General features: G+C 38.4%; 1 protein-coding gene across 1 annotated transcript in view; it reads left to right on the top strand.

Annotated features, from left to right (window-relative positions):
- Positions 1-10,596, top strand: part of Abce1 (ATP binding cassette subfamily E member 1) — a 28,299-nt gene extending 17,703 nt beyond the window's left edge. Inside the window, exons 11-18 of the mRNA XM_036186997.1 lie at positions 2,743-2,964; positions 4,030-4,089; positions 4,189-4,247; positions 5,796-5,906; positions 5,994-6,136; positions 6,261-6,383; positions 7,937-8,048; positions 8,887-10,596. Coding sequence (XP_036042890.1) covers positions 2,743-2,964; positions 4,030-4,089; positions 4,189-4,247; positions 5,796-5,906; positions 5,994-6,136; positions 6,261-6,383; positions 7,937-8,048; positions 8,887-8,934 — 878 coding nt within the window. The 3' untranslated portion in view covers positions 8,935-10,596. The remainder of the gene's footprint in view (positions 1-2,742; positions 2,965-4,029; positions 4,090-4,188; positions 4,248-5,795; positions 5,907-5,993; positions 6,137-6,260; positions 6,384-7,936; positions 8,049-8,886) is intronic.
- The last annotated feature ends 2,802 nt before the right edge of the window (positions 10,597-13,398 follow it).

Genomic DNA, 13,398 nt, shown 5'->3' with positions numbered 1-13,398 from the left:
TAATTTATAAAAAGTATGTCGATAGTTTAGAATGTGAAGAAATTTTTATAACTTTCTTACGTATATATTTAGGATGAATAGCTATCTATGTATTAAGGAAGAATGGATGAGGTTGGCCTGGTTTTCTTGCCCAGTAGTCTTGCTTTTTTTTTTTTGGTTTTTGTTTTTTGAGACAAGGTTTCTCTGTAGCTTTGGAGCCTGTCCTGGCCTCAAACTCACAGAGATCCATCTGCCTCCCGAGTGCTGGGATTACAGGCGTGCACCACCACTGCCAGGCTTTCTTTCTTTCTTTCTTTCTTTCTTTCTTTTTTTATTTTGATTGGTTGCTTTGTTTTTTGAGACAGGGTCTCACTATGTTGCTCAGGTTGTCCTGGAACTCACTATGTTGTCCAAACTGGCCTCAAACTCACTGAGGTCCTCTGCTTCCCGAGTGCTACCACGCCAAGCTTCTTGCCAGTATTTTTAAGAAAATTTTTAAATAGGCATTTGTGACCTCCAAGAAGGCTCAGTGGGTAACAACACTAGCTGCTAAGCCTGACACCTGAGTTTATACCCATCCATAACCCCACCTAGTGATAGGAGAAACCTAACCTAACCCAGAGTTAGCTGCTCACATGCACACACTCACAGATGATGTCATAACAAAGTAAATACTGAGAGAGCAGTGAGGCTGCAGGAGGGCTCCATGCTCAGTGCTTGTGGTGTAAGCCTGGCAACCATAAAGAACTGACCACAGAGTTGCCCTCTGTCCTCCACATGCACACTATGGCATGCGTGCAAACACACACTGAAATGATAGTCACACATTCTGAATTGATATCAGAACTAGATTTAGTTTTGCAGAGTGTTGTTTTGTTTTGGTGGGGGTTCTGGTTTGCTTTGCCTTCCGTTTCTTTTTAAAGACTGGAATTCACTGTATACCCTAATTGGCCTCAAACTCAGCAGCCCTCCTGTCTGCCCAAGCCTAGTATTCCAGGAGTGCCATAAGGCAGTGGTCACTGTTTCTCTTCAGCCAGTGAGTACTCCTGAGTACCTGCTTTGTACCCTGCAGTTGTGTGCCAGAACAGTTCCTGGTGAAGTTTAAATGGTGACGTGAGAGACTGTGCTTCATCCTTGCTTTCCTTTCAGCTACTAAAAATCAACGTGTGTGTGTTTTTGTGTGTGTGTGTGTACACTTATGTAAGCTTATATATATTTTTATATATATATATATATATGTGTGTGTGTGTGTGTGTGTGTGTGTGTGTGTGTAAAAGGTCTCTGGACTATGAAGATGGCCATTACTATGAAGATGGTTGTATTTTCATGTTAACAGGATAGCTAGCACAGTAAGAATGTAGAGACCACAACCTGTTTTATTTTTATCAAAGTCCCTTCTTTGGTTTTTGTTTTTTGAGCCAGCGTTTCTCTGTGTAGCCCTGGCTGTCCTGGAACTCATAAATTGGGGTGGCCTCAAACTCATAGGAATCTGCCTGCCTCGGGAGTGCTAGGATTAAAGGTGTGCTGCACCACACCAGCCAAAGTCCCTTCTTTAGTTGACAAATGAAGCTCTAAGACAAGTTTTCTTCACCAAACGTTTTGGGTTTAATTTTCTAACTTTACATTTACACTTTTTAGATTCTTTTAAAATAAAAATGCTCCTTTAGAAAAGTTGATTCTATCATTCCCAAGATCCATGGTATGCTTAAGGCTGAGCATAAAAGTTCCTTACCTGGCTCTTAGTCCGGATAGAATGACAACCATCCTTACTTTCCAAGACCTCACAAAGCTTCAGCTACTTTCTCTCCACTTAGATAAAGAAATGCTGAAGATACATCTTTCATTTTATTTACTCAAATAATAACCTTTATATTTTCAATTTGTCTGCCATTATGAATGTTAGTTTACTTTCATCTACTATAAAGCACTCTAGAGAATGGTTATCTTAGTACAGTGAAATCAAAAAATATATATTTGATGAAGTTAGCTCATTTAGTTCCTTATGAAACGAAAAGTAATCAGAAAAATAAATATATTAATAACTTCTGACTATAGCTATCTCACAAAGCAATATTCACTACTCAAATTGCTTATTTTTAAAGTTTATTCTCTAAAGTATTTTGCATCAATTGCATGTCTGAAAATATTCCGTTCTTATGTACTAGGCTTTTTTTATAGAGAAAATGACATTTTTTATTTACGTTGGCTTATTTACCTTGTATGACTATGTATGTTCATGTGTGTGGGCACACACATACAGCAGTGTGTATGGAGGACAGAGGGAGACTTCTAGGAGTGGGATATCCTTGCACTTGGTGGGTCCTGGGCATGAACTCAACATTTTAATACAAGGACACTATAAAAAATGGCATCCTGTTTCACATGTGTATGCTCACAGATTGTTTAAACTGAAAACAAAGCTACACTGGGAGAGTCATTTGGTTTGGCTTTTTCTGAAGCGTGACTGTATAGTGTAACCCAGGCTAGTCTCAAACTCTAGCAATCTTTTGCCTTGGTCTTCTGACTGTTGCATTATAGGTGCTACTGTTGAAACACACAGAGTGTCGACTTTTGGTTATATGCAGGCTTGATATTAACAAAGATACAGAAGATAGAAGATAGGTATATGGAGTGTACATGTATTATCATCCCCCCCCCAAAAAAAGAACATAGTCTTAATCTTTATTTTAGATTTATTGTATTAATATTCTTTATATGTTTTTTAGGTCTTTACTAATCTGTTGGTAATTTTCTTCCCAACAGGCATAAACATTTTTTTGGATGGCTATGTTCCAACAGAAAACTTGAGGTTCAGGGATGCATCACTTGTTTTCAAGGTAGCTGAGACAGCAAATGAAGAAGAAGTTAAAAAGATGTGTATGTATAAATATCCTGGGATGAAGAAAAAGATGGGAGAGTTCGAGCTAGCGATTGTAGCTGGAGAGTTTACGGATTCTGAAATCATGGTGATGCTGGGGGAAAATGGTAAGCCTGTATTTGGTTATAGGTGAAAGCGGCTTCTGTAAATTACCTATGCTCATGGAGAATTGACTCAGGGCTGGCATCTGAGTTTGAATCTAGAAATTTATTGTTTTAACTACATATTTGTGGTATTTGCTAGTTTAGTCTCGCTGTTGTTCAGACAAGTTAATATTCTTACTTCATTATTTCCACTAAAAATAGGTAGTTTCTGCTTAGCTGGTTTTTCTGTGAATAAACTAGTGAACCAGTCACTTATTCTCAGATACATACCAACTTTAAAAGATGTCCCTGGGTACCTGATTTTGGAATTTTCTTATTTGAAATTCAGAGAGCTCTGTCTACTTTCATAAATAGTTTTATTACCCACATTTTCATTATTAAATTGTCACTGTAATTATAAGATGAATCTGACTACTAAATATCTAGTGTTTCATGATTTAAAGGTAATAATTTGTATTATAGTCTTGCAGTTTATAAAACCCTTGAAAGATTTTTACACAAAGAGTGTATTGGGCTTCAGTAAACACTTTTGATTGGGTTACAGTCTTTTGTAATATCTCTGAGTGATAGTTTCATTCATAAAACAGACTATGCTACCCTTAATAAGTTGTATGATAATTCAGATAAATTCATTTTTAAACTATCAGAAGACCTAAGTTATGTGGGCAATAAGCATTTGTTGAAATGCACTAGACTTATTGTTCCTAATAAGTTTAGGCTAATACTTGACAGGTGAGAGGATTCTTTTTTTTCCGCCTTTTCCTTTCCCTCCTTCTCTTTCCTCCTTTTTTTGGTTTCCCTGTGTAGTCCTGGCTGTCCTGGACTCGCTCTGTAGACCAGGCTGGCTTCGAACTCACAGAGATCCACCTGGGTCTGCCTCCTGAGTGCTGGGATTAAAGGTGTGCGCCACCACCGCCCAGCTAGGGATTGTTTTTCTTCATAACTATTACATAACATCTTCAAGACAGATTTCTCACATTATAACAAGGAGGAAATTATAACAAGGAGGAAATTATGTTTTACTTCAGAATGTGAAAGTTAATTTTGTTTTTGTTGTTATCTTACCAGGTACAGGCAAAACCACATTTATCAGAATGCTTGCTGGAAGACTTAAACCTGACGAAGGAGGTACTGTTATAAATACTACCGTTTTACTCTGTCCCACACAGTAAACTTTAAATGTCTGGGCAGATTTTATGTTACATGTGCTTTTGTATTATTTTGCAGGAGAAGTACCAGTTCTGAATGTCAGTTATAAGCCACAGAAAATCAGTCCCAAATCAACAGTGAGTTGTTACTTTAATTTGGTTATTAAATCTATATATGTGCGTATACTTTTAGTCTTGATCTAGTAAGGGGCTAGGACTTTAGCCCAGTGGTAGAGTATATGTTTAACATGAATTATGGCACTGATTTAATCCCCCACCACACACAAAACAATCATTAAAATTCTTAATTTAATTCAAGGCTGGCCTTGAATCTGCTGTATAACACAAATACCTGAAATTCTTAATCCACCTGCTCCTACTGCCCAAGTGCTGGAGTATTGGGTGTATGTTGCCACCTCTGGCTCTGGAAGTAGCTTTAAAATCTGTCATCTCTTTTTCCAAAGCTTTGCAAACCTAATGCAAGCTTTGGCCCAAAGCAAAAAAATCTTCCAAAGAGGAAATAATAGATGACTCATAACCACGTGGAGAGATGCTTGGCATTATTAGCTGTCAAGAAAATGCAGATCAAACATGAACACCAGTTAATATCCACTAGGATAACTAAAAAAATCCAAAAGACATGCACAAGTATTAGTGACAGTGTGAAGAGATTGAACGCTGCATGTTGCTGGTGGTGATGTAAAACTACAGCCACTAAGAAAGCCAGTCATATTATTTCTGTAGCATAGAGTTATAAACACCAGCAGTTCTAACCACTAGCATATACCTGAGCAATGAACATACCACCTCAGTACCCGGAACCTCACTTGTATGTGTGTAGCAGCTGTATTTATCAGAGCCAGACAAGTAGAAAAAAGCCAATGTCTGTCAGCTGCTGAATGGTAGGTACATAATGTAATGTATTCTTAGAATGTAAGGTTATTCAGCCTTAGGGAAATGAAATGCCGGTAAATCATATCAAGTATAAAGCTTGAAAATGTTATGCTCAAGTAATAATGTCCTTTGATTTCCGAAAATATTAAGCTTCTTAATCACTGTACGGTTAATACCACAACACCAACCCTGTTTCACATTTCAAACAGTTTACCTTCATTAGTATTTTTTACATAATCTGTTTCAAGTTCTCAAACTCAGCTCTGTTCTGAATAGCAAGTGAAAGCCATTTTAGGATTCAACTAAGAATCAGATGGTGCATTGTTTGCTATAGCCTACAGATTATCCAAGGTACTTAAACCCACTTTGACATTTAGAATTATTCCTGCTCTTAATTATTTTTCCCCTGAAACACTCATTTACTTTGTGCTTTTAAATTCTAAGATTATTGCCTTCTTACTTATATGTACATGAGTGCTGTTGAGTAGAAAGCCTCAAAACATGAGCAAGATGGTGAATTGGGATTAAAACTAGAATTGGCCAGGTGTAGTGGTGCCCACTAGCCATCAACCCAGCACTTGGAGGCCGAAACAGGTGACTGTGTGAGTTGGAGGCAGCTTGGTTGGCTACACAGTGAGACCCTGTCTCAGAAGAAGAAAAAAGTTGGAATTGATGTATATTGGTGGCAAATTGAAATTATTTGAGTCTGAAGTTCGGTACTAAAATTCATAAACAAAAGTTCTTTCCTGGTAATTTATTTATCAGTTAAATACTTTTTTCCATTAAAACCAGGGAAGTGTTCGCCAATTACTTCATGAAAAGATCCGAGATGCTTACACTCATCCTCAGTTTGTGACTGATGTAATGAAGCCCCTACAGATTGAAAACATCATTGATCAAGAGGTACTGTGGCATTATCCTTACAATTCTGTAGGCGTCATTATTTCAGATTTGACTGTCTTCACATGTGTTGCTGAACTTCTCCATTAGGTGCAGACATTGTCTGGTGGTGAGCTTCAACGGGTAGCTTTAGCTCTTTGTTTGGGCAAACCTGCTGATGTCTATTTAATTGATGAACCATCTGCATATTTAGATTCTGAACAAAGATTAATGGCAGCTCGGGTCGTCAAACGGTAAATGTCTTACTTATAGAATGTCGTTTTTTATTGTGTGTATTGACATGCAAATGAGTAAGACACTTGAATCTCGTTTTGTAACTTAAAAGCTATGAAAGGTTTGCAAATTGTTGTGTTCCAGTTTCATACTCCATGCAAAGAAGACAGCTTTTGTTGTGGAACATGACTTCATCATGGCCACCTATCTAGCAGATCGCGTCATTGTGTTTGATGGTGTTCCATCTAAGAACACAGTTGCAAACAGGTAAAGATGCTTTTTTAAATGTTCAGAAATAAAATTTAATTTCTAACAATTGGAAACTTACAACATTCTAAACTTCCAGTAAGCTCATAAACACTGAAGTCCTGTTGCTTCTTTGAAGGCGATAACTAGTAAGTCAGTTTCTTAACTCCCTACATTATTCTTACACAGTACTGATCGGGGCCTGAATAGTAGTTTTCAGACTAGTATAGAATACTTGACCTAGGTAGATAATCTTACAGAGCCCTAGACCTTTGTCCAGTTGATTATTTATACTTCACAAAAATAGTATTTTATAGATAATCCTCACAAACTTAAGTTTTGTGCAGCGTTAAATCCAAAGAAGTAATGATTTGTCCAACTCCACTGTAGTTACAGTAGATGCCACATACAGGACACTGACCCACCAGAGTTTCAGCGTGTTGTCTTACCTTCTGTGTTCTGACTAGACTGATCGTGTTGTAGGGAACCACAGTTTAGGTCTGTCAGTGAGACCTTTTTTTACCACTACCTACCTTAACTTGTGCTTTAGGAAATTACTGACACACAAACACATTTGGGCCGTGGAAGTGCCAGCCAGGTATGGAATCGCACTTCTTTAATCCTAGCGTTGGAGGCAGAGGCAGATGGATCTCTGTGAGTTCAAGGCCAGCCTGGCCTAAGTAGTGTGTTCCAAGACAGCCAGATCTACTTAGTAAGGCCCTGTCTCAAAAACAGAAAGAAAAGGACCATGCATCCCAAAATTCCTTTGTTTTCATGTGAAGTTCCTTTCAGGAAATTTCTTAGATATGTAAAATTTATTTCTTCAATAATGATCTTTCTTTTGGGTTTGCAGACAGCTTTAAACTGTTCCATATTTTTTGTTGTTATTTAGCCAATTTAAAAATTGGTGGGCTGGAGAGATGGCTCAAGTGATTAACAGCATTGGCTGCTCTTCCAGAAGACCCTTGTTCATTTCCCAGTACCTACATGATGGCTCACACACAACTGTCTGTAACTCTAAATAAACCTTTAAAAAATAAAATTACCTTGGGTATGAAAGATGAAATCATAAAAAGTTTTTAAGCTGGAGAGATGGCTCAGAGGTTAAGAGCACTGGCTGCTCTTCCAGAGTTCCTGAATTCAATTCCCAGCAATCACATGGCTCACAACCATCTATAATGGGATTTGGTGCCCTCTTCTGGCCTGCAGGCAGAACACTATATACATAATAAATACATAAATAAATCTTTTTTTTTTTTAAGTTTTTAATAGAAAGTTACTTTTATTAAATGATACTTCTGGAGCCATGGTAGTAACTCAGTATAGAGTGTTTCCCGAACATGGTACAAAGCCCTGCTTTCTGTCCAAAGTTATGCAAAAAAAAAAAATCAATATTGTCTTAATGTTTTTTTCAACATCAGAAATACAGATCATATTGTGTCTGTTTTACACAGAAATATGACCAACCAAATGATGTGTAGTAACGTTAGACTCGGTGCATAGCTGAGAGGAAGAAGTAATGGTGATTCTTGGGACTTAACCAAATTTAATGAAAATTGTTCATTTTCCCCTAGTCCTCAAACTCTTTTGGCTGGCATGAACAAATTTTTATCTCAGCTGGAGATTACATTCAGAAGAGATCCTAACAACTACAGGCCACGAATAAACAAGCTCAATTCCATCAAGGTATGCGCTAACTCCTACCAGTAGAACCTAAGTTTGTTTTCTTAAAAATCTACGGCAGATGTATTGATTCTCAGTGTGGGTTAGTTTTTCCTCATTTACGTTTTCGTACTCTTGTTAGAGGCAACAGCTGTATATATGTGCTATTCTTATGTACTAATATGCGTGTGCCATCTACAACTACCTTGAGATCTGGCACAAGCAGTGGCGCACACCGGTAATCCCGGCATTTAGGGGGCAGAGGCAGGCGGAGCTCTGTGAGTTCCAGGACAGCCAGAGCTGTGAGACTTTGTCTCTGAAAGAATAAAATAAAACTTGGAGAAACCTTACTGTGTGCCACTGAAAGTAGATTAATGGAATTTTGTTAATGAAGAAGGTTTTAAGAATACTTTGTAGCAGTTTCTGGTTTTGCTTTTCAAGACATAGTTGAATAAACATTCTCCCTTGCGTATTAAGGCACTGTATACTGAGTCATTTTAGATGGCCATAGAGCATAATCCTAATGAGAGAGAAACCAAGCAGATAGATAAATGGATTGTTAAGGACCATTCTATAAATAGTTTTGAGAAAATCTGTTTTAGAAAATCTTACATAATAAGCAATTTTTAAGCTGGCAATATTCTGTCATTTGTAGCAGGAGCTTAAAGGTGGAATTTAAACTTCCCTGGGAATATTTCAGTATAACAGATTTCATCCATGTGAAGCATCTTCTGTAGAGAGGCCTTTCTTGAGCTTCTGTGAGATCCTCTGATAGAGAAGCACTGCTGAGTAATACTGCATAGACTGCTGCAGCTTCAGGAGGAACACTGTTCTAACCTTTGTTACTTCTCTTATTTTCTAGGATGTGGAACAAAAGAAGAGTGGAAACTACTTTTTCTTGGATGACTAGATTGAATCTAAGATCATCAATAAGCCATTTACTTACTGGGATTTTTATCATACAAAACTTGGATCAGGTTTTATGGCCCCACATCCTCTGGAGCTTGAAGTATGATTTTCTTAATGTGACATCAAAAGCCTTGGAAATTGTTATTTAAGAACTTTTCTGTTCTTAAACCTCTGAGCATACTTCGCTAAATGGAGACATTTCAAATACGTAAATAACCTCTAGATTTTCATGATCTGTGGGGAGATTTTTAGTTGTGTATTATATTTATGTACTAGATGCTTGCTGGTGTTACCCATCTTTAATATCTTGGATAAAATCTGTATTACTTGTTTGCTAAGTGTACCAGCATAATGAAATTTGCCATATTTCAAAGCCAGTCAAAGACTACACTGCTAAGGTCTGATAAATAAACATCAGGATTATATTTGCTACTTGTTTTAAGTCTGTGCACTATATCATGAGTGTGTAGCTGCTTCCAAGGAACATTGTCTGCTGCAAACACTATTGTTAGAAGATAGATGTTTATGACCTAAAAACTTATGCATTGTTTTTGATGGGTTTTTTGGTGCTTTTGAACATCTGTCAAGAATTATTTCAATACCCTAATTTATCTCTGGGTTTTTGGTTTTTACATTCTGTAAGATTCTATAACATTCAAAGTAATGTTACTTTGTAAACATAAATTTATATAATCACTGATCAAGATGGGAGGAGGGGATTCTGAATAATATTTGCTTTCTGTAAACCAGTAGGCTTAGGCTGAGGAGGTGGTTCAGTCAGTGAAGTGCCAGCTGCACACCCCTGAGGACCAGTATGTAAGACGCAGGACAGTTCTAATTCTGGTCCTAGAAACGATGTCAGACAGGTCCTATAGCTCACTGGCCAGCCTAACAGAATCTCTAAGTGCTGTGATCAGGGTGATCAGGGAAAGATCCTGTCCCAAAAAGTTAGGTGGACAGCAGTTGAGGATGATACCTTACAGCAAACTTCTGGCTCAGCAGATATATACATACATAAACATACACACACAGAGAGAGTCTTTATCATTGGTGCTTAAGTATCTGGATGTTAGGGTTTTGTTTTGAGACAAAGTGTCCTGTAGCTCAGCCTGGCCTCAAACTCATTGTATAGCCAAGGACAACTTTGAACTTGAGAGCCCACTACCCAGGCTTGAATTACGCAGTGCTGAGAATCTAACCCAGTGCTCTACAGGTTTGGCAACCACTCTACCAACTGAGCCACACCCCCACCCCTCTATTTTTCTAGACTACAGATGTTTCTGTTGAGCAACCAAGGACAACCTGAAACCACTTCTCCAATGAATGCAGGAAATAGCAATAAGAAGTGTTCACTGCTGCAGTACTCATTTGTAGGTGTGGACATAAAGGACATTATCCAAACCTTACTAATACACTGAACTAGAATTATGAGGAAGGTAGATTACAGTGAATGATGGGGCAGGCAGAACAAGAAACTTAGAAATTATTTGACAAGACCTAGAACTTTAAATAATCTTAAGTTGTAAACGATAGTTTGTTTTGACTAGACCCTATAGGCCTTCTAAAAATGAATTTATATGAATAATCCATAAATACATATCTGTTGTAAAAGAATGAAATATACAGAAATATGTGGAATAAAAATTTTCTCCCTTCGTGACTCTCTGAGATTACCAGTGTTCATTCCTTCACATTCGCTGTGCACTTAATGTTGGTTTCGGAGCATAGTGAAGTATTTTGCTGTTTAAAATTGTCCTAAAGAAAACAAAGTTCATCCATTTTGGTTGCTAATGACAGTTTGTATTAATAAGCCAGTATTTTTCATGGAAATGAAATGTGAAAGTACAGATTCAGATATTAAACTTTTATGTAGCAATAGGAAGGCCTATCTATATATAAAAGGGCTGGGTAGTAGCACACAATTTTGATCCCAGCACTTGAAAGGCAGAGGCCAGCCCTGTCTACAGAGCAAGTCCCAGCAAGTCCCAGGACAGCAAAGGCTACACAGAGAAAGCCTGTCTTGAAAAACAAAAAATAAATACATAAAGGGGAATAATCAAGATTAATTTTAGGGAGGACAACTTGGTTAAAGTGCAGGAAAGAATATACTTTAATATTTTGAAATACTGCTTAGTTGCAGAGGTCCTGACCACCACAGTGAGGAGAGTAACAGTTCGTGGCAGCCAAGAAGACAGTTTGGTTCAACATGACTCAGTAGATGGATGGTTCTACTCAGTATTGGTTCTAATTTCAAAAGTCTGACCTGAGCAGTTATTTTAGGCATATTTGTGCACAACACAATTTAGTGAAAAATGTCCTGGTGATAATTAACCCCATGTGCACAATAAAGCTTAAGACATAACTACATAGAAACTCTTTGTAAAGTACATGTGACATCTTCCATAAAGATAGGTTCTATGGTTTGACAAGATCCAGTGTGGTCTCAGCCACACAACACAAAGGTTACCAGGCTGTTAACCATGTCTACTCCCAGCCTTCTAGGCAGGGAACAGGTTGTATAAGAACACTCTTTGGGGAAGAACACAACTCAAGTCAAAAGCATGATAGACTAACAGGTTCGTAGAAAGAAAGGGTGAATGAATATAGATAGTGATGAGCTTTAGGTTTTTACATGCTAGCAGAATTGAAATGTCTGAGATAGGTCAGTGGATAAAAGGTGAGAGTTCGGGTCCCCAGCATCCCCACAAAAAAGCCAGGAGGGCATGGTGGTGTGCCAGGTTCTTCAAGTGAAAGAACGGAACCCCAGAGTAAGCTGGCTAAGTAGACAAGCAGAACCTGGTCCAGCATGAGATCTCAGTAGTTTTTGGAAAAGGAATGATCAATAAATATCCTGATGTCAACTTCTTGCCTCTGTGTGTATGTACACATAAGTAGGTTTCCTTTTAAATTTTTGGATTATTTAGTCTGCACTAGGCTGTGTATTGTCTGTTACTACTCTTGAATTGTTTCCTTCAAGAGTTTCCTGTATCTGAAAACTCTGAAACTTCTGTCAATACCATTCTTCACAGGCCTCAAAACCTCCTTCCTTGCCAGTTTGCACATAGCCTTGGTGATCATAAATAATCTAAAACAATTATAATTCCTGTCTTTCTTACATTTAGGCCATGTCACAGTTCTGGTTGGCAAGCTGAGAGCTAAAGTCACCTAGAATATTTTTGGAAAGCCTCTTGCTACTATTTCTTGTGGCTGTGATGTTTGGAGCAGTTTTGTGGCTACATAGAAATGCCAGAAAACTTTAAGCATGCTTCCCTAACAACAGACACTACAGTGTCAGCAGCCACTTGCTATCTGTCAGCATGAAATTCCTTTCTCTTACCTCCTGCTAGGTGACCCCTGTGTGATACTAGCTTGAAGTGACTCCTACCCACCTCTTAAAAACCTAGAATCTGTGCCAAGTTTTACTAGGAAATTTTCACATTTACTGCATTTTTTCTACTTTTAATGCAAATCTTATTTCTGGATCCAAACCTTCCACAGGCCCAGGTGTACATCTGCTTCTGCAGACCATGAAACTGACCACTGGCCCCATTCATTCCTAGTTGGATGGAGAACTTTGGCTAACCCTGTGTGAGACAACTCGAGGGGCTAAATGACAGCACTTACTGTTTCAGAAGACCCAAGTTTGGTTCTCAGAACCTATGAGCTCACAATGGTAACTGCAGTTCAGGGAATCTGTCACCTCTGTAGGGACCCATCCCCCAACACAAAATTTTTTAAGAACCAACAGGGACATTTAAAGACCACATTTCACATCCATTTCACTGTTTCTCATCCATTTCAGGAAACAACAATTCAGCAAGGGATGCAAACAGCTACAAGGAAGTCTTGCTTCCCACCCTCTGGCTTCTCTGCTAATCTGGGCAGTCCCACTGACAAATGAAAGAGAAATGCTCCCCCTTCCTCACCACTTCCAAGTTCTGGAGAGCTTAGTCAACTCATTCTCAGAAATCCCACATTGGGCAGAAGAGATGGTTCAGTGACTTAAGAGTGCAAAGCCACATGGAAACCTACTATTGTAGCTGCTGCTTAAAATATACCCATGAGGGGTTGGGAATTTAGCTCAGTGTCTACATAGAGCGCTTGCTCTAGTACTATATATAGCATGAAGACCAGAAACTAGAAGCATTTAGCCTGGTTAAGCTTTTAGGCTTTGAGCAGTTCAGCTGAGACCCATTCGGATGAGGACACAGAGTCTTCCAGTCTGAGGAAACAAGATCAGCTGAGGAACTGGCGAGGTGAGGTGGCTGTGGCTTGTTCTGCTTCTCTGATCTTCCAGCTCTCACCCCAATACCTAGCTCCAAGTTTGTTTTTATTAATAAGACCTTTTAGGACTTGTGCTATAATTCTACTCACAGATTCATTGTTCATTCCCTCAGTAGGCTTTTTTCAATGGATGGTAATTAAGAGAGACCCACACTGCTCAGTGTGCAGACACTTGAGAGCA

This window comes from Onychomys torridus, chromosome 5 (genome assembly GCF_903995425.1).
Source record: "Onychomys torridus chromosome 5, mOncTor1.1, whole genome shotgun sequence".
NCBI lineage: Eukaryota > Metazoa > Chordata > Mammalia > Rodentia > Cricetidae > Onychomys > Onychomys torridus.
The sequence above is the reverse complement of the archived record's forward strand: the minus strand, read 5'-3'. Positions and strand labels throughout refer to the sequence as shown.